The sequence below is a fragment of the Enoplosus armatus genome, chromosome 16 (genome assembly GCF_043641665.1).
Source record: "Enoplosus armatus isolate fEnoArm2 chromosome 16, fEnoArm2.hap1, whole genome shotgun sequence".
NCBI classification, from domain to species: Eukaryota; Metazoa; Chordata; class Actinopteri; order Centrarchiformes; family Enoplosidae; genus Enoplosus; species Enoplosus armatus.
In genome coordinates, this window is record NC_092195.1 from 6,105,600 (window position 1) to 6,123,870 (window position 18,271).

The 18,271-nt window shown below is 42.3% G+C and overlaps 1 protein-coding gene and 1 pseudogene across 1 annotated transcript; both read left to right on the top strand.

The window, feature by feature from the left end:
• Positions 1–268: 268 nt before the first annotated feature.
• On the top strand, positions 269–16,359 carry mfsd2ab (MFSD2 lysolipid transporter A, lysophospholipid b). The gene is made up of 14 exons (XM_070921321.1): positions 269–464; positions 3,415–3,540; positions 4,585–4,709; positions 9,226–9,349; positions 9,813–9,891; positions 10,013–10,188; positions 10,343–10,433; positions 11,003–11,121; positions 11,358–11,441; positions 13,155–13,238; positions 13,349–13,461; positions 13,557–13,700; positions 14,150–14,326; positions 14,419–16,359. Exons 1-14 carry the CDS (start codon positions 375–377, stop codon positions 14,471–14,473), a joined length of 1,587 nt encoding a protein of 528 aa, XP_070777422.1. The 5' UTR covers positions 269–374; the 3' UTR covers positions 14,474–16,359.
• Positions 16,360–17,371: 1,012 nt separating this feature from the next.
• LOC139299352 (SOSS complex subunit C pseudogene) lies at positions 17,372–18,076 on the top strand (annotated as a pseudogene).
• Positions 18,077–18,271: the final 195 nt, after the last annotated feature.

The window sequence follows — 18,271 nt, forward strand, 5'->3', positions numbered from 1 at the left end:
ACGTGATCAGACTTTGATGAAGCTCTATCTTTATACTAATGTCTTCTGAAAAGTCGGATGAGAGTCGGATGTCTCGTCTTTCCACGATACAGCGGTTGTAGCTCGATGATAAAGATATAGCCGCCCGTGTGACCCGCCTTCAGAGGGGCGGGGTGAAACATGGGGTGAATGGCACGTTGAAAGGGGCGGGGAGCTCTAAAAATTACTACATCCACCCTTGCTGCCTCCGCATCTTCTCAGTTTTCAAACAGATTGTAGACCACGACGACACCATTGGACGTGTTTCCCCAAACCTTATCGGAAGACGTGTTTGATACTTCTGCGTTTTTTTGTTGTTGTGTCAAGTTCAACCGAGAAAGCCATCTTGTTCTGCTATGGCAAAGGGAGAGGGAGGTGAACAATACTCCAACGCCAGTTTATTGAATAAACCGGTCAGCTCGGATGGCATCAAGCTCGCCAGGAAGGTGAGTTCATTCATTCATTTAAAAATGATGGTTTATGGCGACGGTTTCTTTTCCAAATCACCTCACCAGACAGCACAAGACGAGCAAGAAGATGGTTTCGACGGGAGTGTATCTTGAACATTTGAATGAATGGAGCACGCCGGTAAAATGACATTTCAAGGGAGTGAGTCATGCACGTTAGGCGAGCGAAGCTCATTGTGATATTCCTGCACAACAGTCGACCAAAATATTTCTCATCAGTGATTCAATAGATTATTAGATGAAGGAAGTAATTGATAAAAAAAAAAAATACAATTAATTTCAGTCAATAAATCAATACTGCTTCATCTTTCAATCCTCAGCAAGCTGCTTCACCCTCTCCCGCATATCACGAGGCATTATTCAAATCTTTTAAATCGTATGATACAAGGCTTTGGGCGGTGTGAGACAAGTTAAATATAGTAGGTTTAAGACCCAGTTTTTGTTTATAGACTGTAATGATAGGGGTTTTCGGTGCACTCATTACCCCCAGCCACGCAGAGCTAAATTTAAGTCCGAAAACGGTACTCTTCTTCCGTAACGGCTGCCTTTTTAACTTTAAATATGGCCACGTTCGTTTTATGTCACCGCAAGTTGGCTCGTCAAATTATCCGCATAACGTTAAGTTACACTGGAGTTTCTCATTTGCATAATGGTCAGATGAAATATTTGCAGTCACGCTGGAAAGTCTGAAAAACCGTGTTAGTATGTCGTCGACTAATAACGTTACCAACATGAGGCACCGAGGCTACATCCCTCATATCAGTTTATTTGGGATTCCGTCGCCAAATAGGTGTGTTTCAGTGCTGCGTTCAGGAGCCCATCTGACGCCCCCTCATCTGAGAGAAAGCACGCCACTTCTGACACTCCTTGGCATATGTAACTCGAATTTAATTATTAGGAAGTTTAACGAAACAAACCTAAACGTATTGGTACGTGTCTTTGAGCTTCAGAAATACTGTGACACAATGCTTTGCATTGTAGTAGCAAAATGAGAGCATGAAATTTGCATCAGCATAGTAGTTCATTGATATATTAGTGGGTTTGTTATGAAACGGCAAGTAAGCTATCTCTTTTCACTGTTTAGGATTTCCACGTAATCTTTTTTCCCCTCAAGTAACCTCGGTTGTTAAAGAAACCCCCCCGATTTATTTGGTATTTCAAGTGCCTTTGGGGGCAATTCCCATATTTCCGACAGCTGTGAATGCGGCAGGAAGGACCCACCAAGGCGACGTGTCAGACACAGGGGGAGCAGGCAGAGGCAGATTTCCTAAAATCCCATTTAAAACAGGAGTTTTTGACGTTTCTGTCTTTGCTCAACAGACCTATTCCTCCTCTACTGTAACTGATGTAATTAGGATGGGTAATGCAAAGAGGAGGCATTTAAGTGGATTGCTCCAAAGCCGTGTGAAGAGAGTGACATTAATACACTGTCATACTACCACATTCCTATGGCAGATACATTACACAGCAGGTACACTCACTGTAATGCCATTTCAAAACTAGGAGGGGAAAAAATGTGTAATCGTATACACACAGGTAGAACAGGTGTGGGAGGATTTTATAAAATGAAAAAGTGAGTTGGACTCACACTGTCAGCAAAAGAGGTTTTGGTCATAGACTTTCGTCTGGCAGACAACTCTTTAGTGACCACTCTTTGCCCAGTTTACAGCTGTGTTGTTTAGTTACATTAGTTTGAGGGGTAGTCCAACTGCTGTAGTGCCAGCCATTGTGTTTAGTCACTAAAGTTTGAATAACTGCTTTTGTTTTTATGGTGCTGGTATCTCATTTCAGCCACAGAGTGTTTTGTCACCTAAACAACGGCTGAACAAGACAGAGGCCGGTTCATTCAGTTGCAGACACACTGATGTTTTGTGTTGTGGTTTGACCTAAGATGAGGCAGTGTCCGTTTTCGTCTCATGCACATCAGTGACATACTTGAGAAACACTGAAATGTGCCTGCAGTTCAAGGTCGTTTTCATGGGCTGGAGATGCCATCTTGAAACGGTTTTTATCTTTTTGTCTGAGCCTATAACAGTAGCCTTTTACTCAATCAGCACCGGTGATGAAAAATTCTTTGACCAGCTGAAAAGAGGGCCGTTTAGGCAGCACCAAACACAAACTTTTGATTGGCCAGGGAGGAGGGTGTGTTTTCACCCTTCTGTGGGCAGGAGTGGTCAGAGCACTGGTCAAACTGGCAGGCATCCCATTGGATATTAAGCCACTTCAGACGGCTGCCAAGGTGCTGTCACCCTGGCTTTTGGTGTGTGTGACACCATGGTGTTGTCATGCCCTGGAACCAAATCTGCAGAGATTTGTGTTGCTATTAGAGAGTTTGTTTAGGGTCTGTCGGGGAAATGAAAGAATGAGCACTTGTTAGAAAACCAAGGAACTCTTGTTTCCCAGTGGCTGTCCCTGACTTCTGCCGAATACGCTCCATGATGGTTAGCTTTTTGCCAGCTGAACTCTCAGCTCTTAAGACTCTCTGGCGATTAAGAATTTAGGCCACATTCCTTTAAGAGGCACTGAAAAACGTATTATTGTCTTAATCGCACTAATGAGAAATAGGCGACTGGTTGAAGATTAAATTGTTCAGACAGAAATGGAGAAAGTTGCCTATTTATAAGCCTGGGGAATATAATTGTATGCTGCTGTGTTGCAGCCCCCCTGTTAGGATTGCTGTTGTTGATTCTGCAGAATTGACCCCTCCTTTAACTACAAGCGCTAGGCCCTGCCAAAGCCTGCAAAGGACAGCTGCAAATACTTTGCCTTCAGGGCCCTTTTTCCAAGTCAGAAGTTAATGTTGAATGCGCAATATGCTTAAAGTCAGTGTTCGTTTCTTAGGCGTTATCTTCTCATGTCTGCACTTGTGCAAAAGTTCTTAAAACTGGTTCCACTTTCTAACTGTTCTGTTCTCTTTCTTGTTTCCCAGCATGAGCATAGCAACAGGTTGTCAGTCTGCAACAAGATATGCTATGCCATCGGTGGAGCACCCTACCAGATCACAGGATGTGCCCTGGGCTTTTTTTTGCAGATCTATCTACTGGACGTAGCTCAGGTGAGTTGGTTGAGGTTATTTCAAAACTCCATGGCCACACCTGTCCAGACGTTTGGTGTCACTTTTATAACACAGACCTAAATATAGCCACTGTGCTGCCCTTAAAGGTCCACCTTACTGGGAATGGGAACATACTGTACACTACTGTCCTTCCTATACCCTGTGCTGTCCTGCCACAGAATGTGTGCTAGCATTCACAAACGTGAGGACAAGGAGCCGTACATGATCCTTCCTGTGCCCTTAAATCCCCTCTCTCAAAAGGGCACACACAGTACATTGTGACCGCCAAAGCTCACAAACAAAGGGGGTGATTTACCCTGGCAAAATGGAGTGGTGGAAAAAGTTTCTCTGTTGTTTCCGTTATTGACTCTATGATGGCTCCACTGTATCAAAAGGCTTACACGGGTTTGTTCTGAAAAAATGTTTGAGGGGAGGGGGGTGCACGGTGAGGAGGGGCTCGCTTTAATGGGCTTTGACACTAATCTGATGGTTAAGGCCAAAATAGCGTGTAAGTCAACTGCTTCCCAGGGGTTTCGCTTTGTCCAGCTACCAAGATTGTTGATTATGAGTCTATTGGCTGACACAGCATGGCGCAGATTGTACAGTCAGAGGTCGCGCATTCATCCTGCCTGGCTTCCAGTCAGGCTTGTCTCCCCTGCACAATGCTGGATGAAGTGGCACCTTCACTATTTGACTTGATACTTGCTAAATGCTGCCTTTTGACTATGGACTTAAAACAAGCTGATAGCTTAACACGACTCACTGTAATGTCATGTTTTAAAGTTATACTGCTGACTGCTTCATCAAACAGCTTAACAGTTTAACTATACAACCACAGGCTGTGTATAGTTTGTCAACTTGCTCATGACATTTAGTGATTCTACGGTGGATGGTGTGTTGGGATGTACAATGCCTGGAGTAATATTTTTATGCTAGCAAAGGGATTGAATTTGTACCTGAAAAGCAGGTTTTTGGACCATCAAGAGATATCTGTATTGACAATTGTTACAGTTGCACTAATCTTTGTGTCTTCTCCTTTGGCAGCTGGATCCCTTCTATGCCTCCATCATCTTGTTTGTGGGCCGAGCATGGGACGCCGTAACGGACCCCACTGTGGGCTTCCTGGTCTCCCGAAGCCCATGGACGCGTTTCGGACGAATGCTGCCCTGGTAGGTCTAAACTACCACCACAGTCACAGTCGGATATCGTTTGACTTATGATTGATTTATGAGAATTACATTTTAGAGCTTTTTACTAGAAGAACTGTGTAATTTCACTCCGGAGCACCCTCCTCTTCCAGCTGTAATGTTCAAGTCTCTGCCAGACCATTTCCATTTCCTTGTTGATAAAGCCCAGTCATGTCACTGAAGCGCTTGTCACATATTTGCTGTTGGAAAAAAGCTTAATTGGGGGGCTGCCGTCAGCCTCCCAGAGTCAGAGCTGTGAGTGGAAGATTTCCAACCGTACACTGTACATGCGTCAGTGTTTGGGGGCGGGGCTTTGGGCTGGGACTGCTTTGAATTCTCCCAAGAGAGGTTACTGTTGGTCATGCTGATGCAATCGCTGCTTTACCACTCTGTCATTGCCCACACATGCGATTGTGTCCATTCAAGCTCCCTCCCCCCTTTCTCTCTCTCACACACACCCTCAACTGCTGCTTTGCATACAGGCCAGAAAAAATTAATAAACTGAAAAATGACTTTAGTTGAAATGGGCCAAGCTGGCAGTAAGGCAGTCAGCCTTGTTTGTTTTTTTGACTAAATGAATATAGGGAGTTCCTGTAGGTGCTAGTCTTGCACATTTCCCGCAGCCTTTGGCATGGCATTGGCAAATATAACTCCTGCCTGCTACCGAGTCTGCTTCTTACAGCAAGTACTCAAACCATTTTTCAGAAGGAATTCCCCTGCAGGACTCAGATACTTGAATCTCTGCATGTTTGAATAGGGAACCAATTTTCAGCTACTTGATATTTTAATAACACTCTCATTTGTACAAATTGACCCAAAGAGATATTTTTCAAAATTAGACATAAAAAATGACAGCTAGTATTTAGGTTTTGCTCTCTGTTTGACCAGTGACCAGTGGTCTCTCTGTCCCCCTCATGAGCAGCATAATCTGAAGCAAAATTAATGTGAAAATTGCATCTCTGTCGGTGTGTGGCAGCCAGGCTGAGGGAGTGGGAGGCCTGCGATGCTTCAGGCCTTTTTTACGGAAAGGTTACTGACCCCTTTCTTTTTAGCTGCTATATCCCCTCCCCCACATCTCTGCCTCTCAATCTCTGAGCAACCTGCAGGGGTTTATCTCACACGAGTCATTTGTCTGTTCATGAATATTGTGTGACTGTTAAATCCCTGCATCCCAGCACCCTCCTGGTGCTCCCACGTCTAAAGGGTATAAATCACACTGTTATGTGGGAGGCGTACGGTGCAGGGTGTCAGAGGGAGCTGCTGGTTATAGAAGTGGTCTCCTGTCAACACAGAAGGTATTTTAGAGCCACTGTCCCTTCAGTATTTGGGAACATGCAGTACCTCATGATCAGGCTAAAGGGTGACAGGGCGTGAGAGACACTTTGATAAGACAAGGTAAATGTCTCAGAGGGTCTAGGCAGCTTTATAATGAGCACCGCAGGGAGATGCAGGGCTGAGTGTTACACCAACTTATTTACTCCCTTGCCTGGTTGATTAGAAATATAATCTCCCTAATTGCCTGTGAAATGCATGTACCTTGTGTAAGAAGGGGCACAACAGGGAGATGAACCCAGTCAGGGAGGTTTCCTGTGTTAATGCTCCCTTGGGTGTCCATACATTGAGAACAGCTGCATAATTAATTTTGAATACAAAGGAATTATCTTCCTGTTCAGCTGTTGGTTAGTGATTCCTGAGAAGTGTCACAAATGTACCTCTTTTGTATTGAAATCAATCTATGGCAGTTACAGACGCCCAAAATATATTGAAATAACTTCTCACTCTGAAAATGAAGATGGCAGTTTTATAACCAAATGATCACCCCCTCTGCTACAGTGCTATAAGGGATTTGCTATTTGACAAAAATAATTAACAAGAATAGCTGGGAGCAATTTTGAACGGCAGTTATTCTTAAAAGTAGTGTGAACGTTATTTTTTAGATTTCTACATGTTAGCAGTTATGGAACATTGTGTGTCATAGTAATCCAAAGACTATTATTTTGTGCATACTTTTGTTCAAGAAGAAATTGCTTTTCCTTTTCAAAGACTTGTTTATACATAACATTCTGTTGAATTGAGCTTAATTGAATTAGTGCGTGGGAGTGGTCAGGTTAGTATGTCATTATTGTAATTTCCAGCCAACATCAAGATGCGGATGTTTGAATCTCAAAAGTGGGTCACGCTTCGTGCTGCTTGTGCAAAAGCAAGATGCATCGTTCATCCAATTGTGTTCAGAGATGGCGTGTGGGTGGGTGGGGGGTTGTAGGAGGAGGAAAGGATGCAGGAATGATTGGCATGTTCAGCCACATTGCGGTCAGTTCAGTTGTAAAAGATGTGAGGAGATGAGTGCGATGGCCGAGAGCAGGGAGGAAGCAGCAGAGAGGTGGCCGGGGCTGCTCCATCTTAAAAGCTCCATGTGTAAGAAGTGGGGGAGGGGAGATGAGAGTCAGGCTAGCTTCTCATTGGTCCAGCCCACAACATACCACATGCGTGAGCCAATGGCGTCTCGGCTCTCAGCGGTGAAGGCCCCGGTAGGATTTTTAAAGACTGGCTGAGGAATCCAGTAGGTTACTACAGTTCAAGTTGCGGAGCAGGGGTAGAATGAGTTGCACTGTTGCTGCAGAGCTACTGAAGCAGTCACAAGTGACAGACTGCAGGCTTCCTGCTATTCCTGAAACATGCATTTAAATTCATTTTTGGACTGTTAAGTATCCTGAGTTTGTATTACTACTTAAAAAAATACTGACTGCCTGCCTTGCCTAATATAAATTTCAAATGAAATCAACTCTTCTGAAGGTTAATATGTTGTCGTCTTACCTTTACTATTGATTTTAAGACAATTTTTTTCACAAAGTTCACGAACAGCAGGATTTATTTTAGAAATGTCTCTGATTCTTTAAGTTGTTATTGGAGCATGAAAACATGAAGTCAAGACAGTCCTCAAAACCAGATTCTTGGCCAGGTTTCCATCTTTTATTACAGCTGTTCACCCACCCAGCCCAATGATGACTGCCAAAAGACAGAATTTACATATCGCTGTCAGCCCATGAAACAAGTTTGCACAGTTAATAGGTGCCACATTAAAAGCTGTCTCCTGCCAAGTTAACTTGCTGAGATAAAATCACCCCCTTCCTAGTCAGCATGGCTATTTCAGAGGACATTTAAATATGATTCCAGGAGTGGCGTCAGGCCAGTACTTATATGGCCCTCTGTGTCACTGCAGTTCTGCGAGCACAGTGCAAGTCTTTGCTTAGCCTTGCAAGCTGTTCAACACACCCTGAATTCAGGGATTCAGTCTTTATGTTTTTCTACAGCTTGTTTTGTCCGTGTTGTAGGATCTCTGAATTCAATTTTGGCTAATGTCGTTGGCTCTGGTTTCATTTGTCAAAGAGGAAATAAGCTTTATTTAAAAAAAATGCATTCCTAAGTGTGTGTCATCTCTTAATGAAACTTGCTTTAACTTGCACGCCACACCTGCACACTCTCGCAGTGACATCACACCAGTGTACAGTTAATCACATGACATGCATGAGGGAGTCTGCTGAATGCTGCTGCCACTTTATATTTCTCTAAAGCACATACTGTTCACCAGAGTTTGGCTTAAGTTGATTTAGTGGTGAGTCTGCAGTAAAGCTGTTCAGTTGCAGAGCACTTTCACTGGATATTAGCCGATGTGGTGCTGAGTTGCATCAGTTTTATTTATATATATGACCATGGCATGCTCTTGCTTTTAGTCCATTATGATGCGTGTGTGACTTCATATCCTTTCCGATAAGGATGACTGTAGAGGAGCAGGATGCCCGGGCTGCTTCCTGTTACACTCTTATTTCCAGAGGTGCGGTTGCTCTCACAATCTCATGTCTGATTGGAGAGCGTCGATCAGACCATAGGAAGAAGGAAATGACCAAAGGAATTCTGCTCCCACAGGATTTCAGAAGTTTTTTTTTCTCAAAATGACTTCATGGTGTGAATTTTCAGGATGTTACACATAGTAGGAGGAGGAAGAACACAGGATGGCATGGATTTGATTACGAAACTAAAATGACATGTTCTTTTCCTTATGGACATTTGAACATTTTTGTTAGGCTTTTTATTTTTTATTTTTTATTTTTTTTGTTTGTTTAGAAGGTGTTAAATGTACATGAAAACATTCCTCAGTGTTGGATCCTCTCACATCCAGCCATACTTGAAACTCAACACGTTTCATGCATGTGAACACCAGGAACACTGCGTCTCTGTGAAAGATAATCATTGTCAAAAGGTTAACTCGCTAGTGAACCGCCAAACAGTGCTGCGCTGAGGAAAAGTTGGCGCAAATAGAATGACAGCCACACATAAATGGCCACACTTTGTTATGTAATGAGTGTCCCCTCTATTCATAAAGACTGGTAATTGTTTACAGAGTGAGAGTGTTTCACACTTGAGTAAGATCACGTTTTCATCCACTGATGTTGTTGTCTCTTCTCGTTCCCCTCCCCTACTCTCCTTTGTCCATCCAAAGGATCCTGCTCTCAACCCCTCTGGCTGTACTCTCCTATTTCCTCATATGGTACGTTCCTCCCTTTGAGGACGGCAAAGTCATCTGGTACCTTTTCTTCTACTGCATCTTCCAGACCCTTCAGACTGTGAGTACCACACTCGTGAACACACTGACACTCCCCGTGACTAATGTTTTCATTTCCCAAGACGAATTTTACCATTTATACTCCCTTAACCCCCCCCCCCATGACTCCTTATTATAAAATTAAAGGTTATTATGGGGGGAAATATGAAGTAACCATTGTGAATCAGTGTTTTTTTTATTTTTTTTATTTAAAAACTGGTTTGATAATCACAAAGTGTAGCAATCTTTCCAAAATATATAATAGGGTTAGTTTAGCATAGCATAAGACTGGAAACAAGGCAAAACAGCTAGCCTGGTCCTGTCCAACCGCTTTACAGACATCAGAATGTCTGTCAATCGTCTCATTTGACTCTCTGCCAGAATGTGAAGAAAAAGATTTCCAATAACCTTTACTTGACCAAACAGTGTAATTAAGAGCTGCTTTAATTTTTCTCACCATGTTACTCTTTTTCTTTGCAAATCAGTGCTTCCATGTGCCATACTCTGCTCTCACCATGTTCATCAGCTCGGAGCAGAAAGAAAGAGACTCTGCCACTGCATACAGTGAGTATCATAGTCGGCATGTAAAATTCTTATTTTCTAAATGAATCTCCTGAAAGGAAAAGACATGTCTAGTGCGTCACCTCCTCAATGACTAAACATCTCGCCTGTTTCTACCAATCAGGGATGACGGTGGAGGTGCTGGGCACTGTTCTTGGTACAGCTATCCAGGGCCAGATCGTGGGCATGGCGAACGCTCCCTGCCTCCCAGGACCCCTTGACATCGTGGCAGACCTTAGCAACTCCTCAAATTCTGTTGGTCTCAATGACTCAGAGCCTGTCATTTCCCTGGAGCACACGGTAAACAAACACATTCATTAGTCTTATAGTCTTAAAGGCTAATAACAACTGTACTGTTCAAACAACAAGAACTGATGAGAAAAGATAAAAGTAAAATTTGGGATGCAAATGGTGTTAACTGTTGTCCTCTCCCTCTCTCATTGCTTCCTGGCAGAAAGCGGCCTACATGATTTCTTCTGGTATCATCTGCTTAATCTATGTCCTCTGTGCTATCGTTCTTTTCTTCGGTGTGAGAGAGCAAAAAGGTGAGGCATTTATCTCTCAATCAAACTGGCTCCATCCTTTGATTTAGATGCCATTGTCTACTCCTTTTTAATAATTTCATTTTGACTTGCATCTAAAGCCAAATTGGGGGGGGGGACTCAAAATGAGTAGTGAATCAGATTTGAAATCAAATTTCAAATGAAACTTGAACTGTTAAATCAAACTTTTTTGTGTGAATCTTGTTTAGCTGAATGAGTTCATGGCTTTTGGTCACTAACATCCCCAAAAACGTCAGTTGCTCGCGTTCAACGTCCTGATTGGATGCACACAAACACTTGTCTTTAATGTGACAGAGCTGTTATTGATGTTTCCACTCTAATCCAATGGGGATGCACAGTTATATGTTGTAACTGTGGGCTGACAGGCTTTGGTTAAATTAGAGGCCTCGTGACCAGTGATGGATCTAATAGAAAGGATGAGCCTGAAAGGCCGCTTCTCATGTAAAATGAACTGAAAAACCGTGGTAGTAGGAATACAAGAGTTGAAAATCTGTTCAAGTGGATGTAATTTTGCATCTTTGTTCATTCTTTCTTATTTTTCTTCTTTCCAGAGTTTTGTCGTCCCAGGTCAGAGCCCATGTCTTTCTTCCAGGGGATTAAGCTGGTGATGGGGCATGGACCGTACGCCAAACTAGTCATGGTCTTCCTCTTTACCTCGCTAGCCTTCATGGTGCGTATATTGACATACAGACGATTATGCTATGGGCTTAGTTAGTGTGTGTCCAGTATGTCAGTCACTGTGTTTAGTCTCTGTGTCCGCTCTATGTTTGTATTTTGGTTACTGAGTTCAATTGGCTCTTAAGTTAAATGTCCCAGCCAGTTTATTTGGCGCCTTCAAGGTTGGCCCGAGGTATGTGTGTGTTTAGGCAGCAGAATTTGACTGAGTCTCTGTGCTTCGTCCCGCAGCTCCTGGAGGGAAACTTTGCCCTGTTCTGCAGCTCCACACTGGGCTTCAGAAACGACTTCCAGAATATCCTGCTGGTCATCATGGTGAGTACACACACACACACACACACACACACAGACAGACAGGTGGCATTTTCAGACAGATAGGTGCGCTGTTCCCATAGCAATGACCGCATTTCCCTCAGCATACAAAACTTTGAGCAGCCCATTTGTGTGGAATTAGTTAAGGCAATAGCTGCAGAGTGCAGACAAAAGCTTCCCTCCCAGGGCAAACACATAAATTGTTTTCAATTACAAGGCTGGTCTATACTTTGTTAAAAAGCAGTGTCTCCTGGCTGCCCACTTCCATGATGTGTGGCCACTCTGACTGCTCTGCCTGAATGCCATCCCATTCCCACAGACAGTAAAGGAGCCACATTTGGTCATTTTGTCTCTCTTGGAAAAGTTCAAAAAGAATCACTTCAGATCCTGACGGGTATTAAACCCAATTAATCCATAGATGTGCCCTCTGTAGCACGCACAGCTGACGTGTACAGGCTGAGAAAGTACAGGGTAGTGAGGTTGAAAAGATTACAAGCTTTGATCCTTTACTTTATGGAAAGGATTATGGAGCCATGGAAGTGACCTTTTTTGTTAAAGTACATTTATTTAGTGAAATTACTTTTTGGAGGCTTCAACAGTGTCAGCACCTTCAGTAATTTGAGGAGATGTCAGATTAATCCTGGAAGCTCTGATCTTATTTGAACAATGATAAGTTCACCAAATCAAACTAACAGGCATTATAGAAGGACTCGCAACTCAAACTGGTTGTCAGTTAATGGATTGAAGCGGTAAAGGTCGTTGAAGAAAGCACGCTGTATGGTACATTGTTCTCTAGCTTTGCTGCTGCACCGCTAATTAACTGATTTTTAAGGGCTGGACAGTGTTTACGTGTGTTGTAATATTCAGTTTCATTTGACAGGAATCACTGAGGTCAGCTGTGTAAAGAGTGCTTTATTAGGGCTGTTCAGAAGATAATGCCGTATTAACTGATCACTATGTTGAATATCTGAGGACAAGGCTGATAAGACTCACAGAGCAGAGGTTGGTGTCTGGACAAGGAAATGGTATGGACTGGTGGTTTTGAAACTGAAGTTCAGACTCAGTTCAAGTGCACACATACAACACAAAATGAAACAATCTTGTACATGCAAATGGGAAGGAAGGGAAATGAAAGTGCTCATCTACTCACAGTGAGAAACCACATAAAATAGCTTTTAAAGCCACAGAATGAAGTCATTGTAACACATGTGACTGTGCAGCGAGACAGAAGTGATGTGTAGGTGGTTTGTCTCTTGGCTCAGCGTTTCACTCGTATCATGAGATAGAAAGGGGGAAAAATACTGTTGCACCATGGCTTTGTGTTATCTTTACCTTAGTCAAACATGGAGGGGTCAGACTGATCTGAGGGAGCCCTCTGCCCCCCTGTAGTATCACACGATGACCCCTGTGGAATTTTGCATCACATTGAGCTCAGTTTTGTTTTGGGAAGAGCCATAGAAAACATATTGTCTTCCATCTTCACTGTTGTGTTTGGCAGATGTGAGAGTCGAACCCAACCGGAAGCTGAAGCATTCTGAGAATGCATCTAATGTCATGCGTCTTTACTGTTACATACACCTGGTTGCCTCTACAAAGTCATGTTAACCTGTAATAGAGGGCTTTTTGTGGAATTTACTGGAACTTATTTGAGTTTTGTCAAAAGAAAACCAGACAGCTGGTTAACCAGGCTGTGAATGTTTTTTCCCCCTTCCTCAGCTCTCCGCCACTCTGGCCATCCCCTTCTGGCAGTGGTTCCTCACTCGCTTTGGGAAAAAGACTGCGGTTTACGCTGGCACCTTGGTAAGGACCACAACGGCTCTAGTGCCATTAAGAGACTTGTTTTGGGAAGTAAATCTCTGAATGGCAGCTAGTGTGCTTTAGTGGTCTAATGTGTTCCTGTTTCTTTCTAGTCTGTGGTTCCCTTCATGATCCTGGTGGTGTGTCTGAAGAGTAACCTGATTGTCACCTACATTGTCTCCTTCGCTGCTGGGGTCGGAGTGGCTGCAGCCTTCCTGCTTCCCTGGTAAGACCCCTGCTGACCTTTTTGTTTTTTGGCTTTTCCATGTTTTCCTCTCAGGAATACACATATGTAACCAAGTGTGACTCTAACTTTTTCAGGTCCATGTTGCCTGATGTTGTCGACGATTTCCAAGTTCAGAACCCAGAGTCCACCGGCCACGAAGCTCTCTTCTATTCCTTCTACGTCTTCTTCACCAAGTTCGCCTCTGGAGTCTCACTTGGCATCTCCACTCTCAGTTTAGAGTAAGTATTTGTTTAAACACACACACACACACACACACACACACACACACACACACACACACACACACACACACACACACACACACACACACACACACACACAGGTTGTAGGTGTTTCATTCGGGTTTTATCCAATGCACTGGTACACAATGAAAAAAGTCTAAATGAGGCTAAGCCAAATCTCCCAGTCCCCAAATCCCACATCAAAGCAAGGAATTCCTTTTTCTTTCATTAGATGAAGTACAGTAAGGCTGTAGTTGACTTTTAGTGTGTTGGTCTTTGATCTACGATTTGAGGAATTTTACAATCACATCAAGATCTTGACTTTACTGAGAAATGGACCATAGTAGATGTACTGTATGTCTTAACATTAGTACTCTGCAATGCATAAAGATGTGAAGTGCTTCTGTTTTCAGTTTCACAATAATAAATGCTTCTTCTTTTTTAAGTTTTGCAGGCTACATCAGTAGAGGCTGCTCTCAACCAAAAGAAGTGGATTTAACCTTGAAACTGCTGGTTTCCGCCGCCCCCGTAGCTCTCATCATAATCGGCCTGGTTATATTGTACTCGTATCCGATCGATGAGGAGAGGAGGCAAGGCAACCGCAAGCTGCTACAGGAACAGAGGTAAGGCTGTGGATTGAAGTGGTTTAATCTCTTTGTGTTTGTGTGTCAGTGAAGCAAAACTCCAACTAAAGACACTCTTTATTTTCTTGTAGGGACAACGAGGCAGATTCAGAAACAGACTCGACAGAACTGGTCAACATGATCTAGCACATTTTAGAGACCCACGGACCAATTGGGGGATCGACTGGCATTTTGCACTGGGCGGGACCAACGGACCTGGGCCTGTCAGATCACACAGACACTGCCTTGTCCAATCACAACTGCTGCTGTTCCACGTCCACAAAACTTGACTACAAAAACATTTTCCCGGCATGAAATTCACTCTCCTCTTTTTGTTCAGTCTCAAAAGCCTTACTTTTTGTATAACATACAACTTTTGAGTACTGTGAGGGGGGGGAAAAATCCTTTTTTAAAAGGTTGGTCAGGTCAGGTTGGTCTGTCAGTTAAAATTGCACCAAACCATGAAATGTGATGGGAGCATATTTTGTTGGTGCTGCCATTATTGGTGCTATTTGCTGGAGCTGAACAGCTTGTACATACCACATAGAACATTAATGACCTAGAGCACTGCGCTAAAAGCAACTTGATAGTTCTGAGATGAGAACATCTTGAGAAACTTGAACAAACAGTGAGAACGCCTTAATTTCAGCCACGTTTCAGGGTTAAAACTTCAAAACTGCCACTTGTGTCAGCACTTGCTCTTGAGTCATTGACATCATTAGTGTGTATTTTGAATGTGTTTAAATGTGTCATGTAATTTTACAAATAACCCTCATAGTTTACTTAAACCAGTCAGCCAGTTTGTTTCCATCTAATTCCCACCCCACTGGCTTTTTATTTTATTTTATAAAGAAGCCGTTATAATGTGATGTTGGAACTAGTGGCCAGATAGTAACAGCTATGCTCTGAAGGGCTCCTTTCAGTTTCCCGCCATAGCACTGAAACCACTACAATAGTAAAAGCAGTTAGTTTGCACATATAACTGTGATGTTTATACAGCTATTACATTACTCACATTATCTTATTTATAGGACAGCTACTGAAGACGGGGAATGCTTCTTTCCTCTAGATGCTTTCTTTTCCTTAATACTGAGGAAAATGGTGACAACAGCCGGTACTAATTTAGTAATATCATTATTTAAATATTTATTAGTTTTGATTTTACTGCTTTTTGGGTTGTTTTTTTTTGAATTCCTGATGACTGGAAAGTCATGCTTCTTGTAGTATGTAAATCTATTTAAGGCGTATAACAAAATGAAGTTTCAAAATGGGGGGGGAGTATTGAGGAAAATTGGGTGGGAGTCAAATTTTAAAACATTAACACGCCTTTTAATGCTTGTTGCCATCACTACTGTCTTTACTCCGTATGCACTCAAAAAGGGAAGCACATAATTAGGGAAAAAAGAAGACTGGAAGATGGGGGAGTGAACTTGTCGTCTCCCTTGAGTGTTTTTTGAATGTTTTCTCTTTTTTGTATATATGTGTGTTTATTGAAGGAACAACCAGGGTGGTTTGTGATCATCTCTGTCCCTGTCATGAAAGTGTGGATTGACATGTTTCAAATCCATCGATATGGAAATGTGTTCATACCGTGTCATATGTTATACATCTTCAACATGTTTTTTTCTGACAACTGGGTTGCCGATGTGCAAATCATGTTTCATTCACTTTATTCTATTTTTTCTTTTACTGTACCCGCCAACACAGTGCCATTTTCACTCACTGAGCCTGTAATAATTGTACATCCTGTAAATCTCTTCCTGTTTTATTTTGTCAGTGTTTTGTCTTTTATGGATCTGTCTGTGAACTTCCCTCATGACTCTTGAGGCTGTAGCCAAATGTGTGAGCTTTAATCCCACAGGGACACACAGAAGCCTTGTGTACATGCCTCCTGTGCATATGTAAATATTGTATGTAAACCTGTAAATATCTTTGATATTTGTGGCTGCAAGTGAAATGAAGCTATGTACACTGTTCTGTAGTTATTTAAGAAAAAGATATTGTTAATAAATACTAATTGATAAGTGTACTGTGAACAAGCTGTCAACAATTCTTTACTTGAAACAACTATGTTAGTATATAACACGAGCTTGAGTCACTTTGAGCTTTTTAATGTACACATATGCATCATGTAGGTAATTAGCTGTAACCCACACCTACTAAAGAGAATGATATAATATAATAATGATATTTTAGTAACTTCTTATGTACCCTGTCTTCAAAACATCATAAAATGTGTCTCAAAGGTACCTGGAACAGGTTAGGGAGCAGCAAGTAGTTCAAGAACAGTTTTGAAAATGCGCAAATTTATTTAACTAAAAAAATACTAATTTATGTCACTACATTTACTAATCAAGCATGGCATGATGTGGGGAAATTATTAGCTAATTATTTTGATTACTACAGAGTTTACAAAGGCTACACACTTTCAGTGTAGGTCCAGTTCCATTTACACACTTAGCATTATTCATGGTAAAATACTGCCACCTATTGCCAGGGTTTTTCCCAATTTTATAAAATATTGATAAGCAAAAAATTAGCTTGAAGCTACAGTAACTGTGTGGCAAATCAAACTACTACCTATTCATTTTATTCCTGTTTCATAACAGATGTCTATTGCATTTATAAACACATTCCACTAAAATAACAGATTCAATATTCTTATTTGACATTTTTTAATTTGAGACCATGTTCATGTTCATCCATCTGTGAGTTATTGGGCTGTGATTTTAGTTGTTTTGGTGAGTGTAGGAATATTCTACCAAAGATTTCGTGCAACAATTATGAATGATGACTTGTGAATTGATTTCCAGTTTTATATTGTCATTTTTTAAGCCCCTTATTGTCACATTGTCTTCACAGTACAGTATGTTATGGTGATTTTCAGCAACTTTAACACTAACACTTACTTTGAGCTTTTACCAATTTCATTTAATGACTACATAAAGGAAGAGTTCGTGTAAATACAGTAAAAGCCTCTGGTAGAAGTCATTCGCTTTTATTTTGAAGGACAAACCCTCAAGCCGGAAGTGTTTGCATATCGTTAGCATGCGGCAGCTAGGGTAAAGAACCTGCACTTCACAGCTATTTCTGGCTGCTTCTGCTCTATGTCCGTCGTAACTAAAAAGAAACTACAACGACGTTAACTGGACAAGCACATAACGTAAAAAACATTCTCAGATATCTGCTTCATGGACTTGTTAAACCTTTATTTTCTCCGCTAAGTTGACATGGCTGCTAACCCTCCAGGACCAGGCTTTCCGAACAAGACCCGGGTGGCCATCCTGGCGGAGCTGGACAAGGAGAAGAGGCGGCTGATGCAGAGCCAGTCCATGAGTAGCCCCGGGGCCAACATCCCTCTGTCGTCCAGACCCAGTCTGAAGGAGGTGAGGGACAGCGCGGAGCAGCAGCACATCGCCGCCCAGCAGAAGGCCGCCCTTCAGCACGCTCACGTCCACTCGTCCGGCTTCTTCATCACTCAGGATTCCTCGTTTGGGAACCTCATCCTCCCGGTGCTCCCCCGGCTGGAGCCCGACTTTTGACTCTTAACCTCCCAACAAACACTGACCAGTGCCCCGGTCCGGGTCGACATTGACAACAACTCACATGCAAATTATACATGTTTTTCTATTTCTCTCTTTTTTGTGTTCTTTGTCCTGTAATCAATCAAATGGTGATTTAGGGATCCAAAAAACCCCAACTGACGGAATAAATAAATAATGATATTTGACCGCAATCAGTGTTGCTCTATTAGCAGATGTGTAGATAGGGAATCTGGGTCCCCAGGAAGAAGTGTGCTGTCAGCCCTCCTGTAATTGATTAATACATTCTGCTGTAATTACACAATCATCATTGCCTTTCTCTTCACTAATGGTGGATTTTACCTGCCAAACTGGATGCCCAGCCATGAGATTTTTAATGCCATAAGAATGTAATAACACATTA

Bases quoted from the DNA above. Each gene is read 5' to 3' on its own strand.
- mfsd2ab (XM_070921321.1), top strand. From the start codon at position 375: ATGGCAAAGGGAGAGGGAGGTGAACAATACTCCAACGCCAGTTTATTG. The intron at 10,434-11,002 runs GTGAGGCATTTA...TCTTCTTTCCAG, and splicing joins CGGTGTGAGAGAGCAAAAAG to AGTTTTGTCGTCCCAGGTCA. The intron at 13,701-14,149 runs GTAAGTATTTGT...TTCTTTTTTAAG, and splicing joins ATCTCCACTCTCAGTTTAGA to TTTTGCAGGCTACATCAGTA.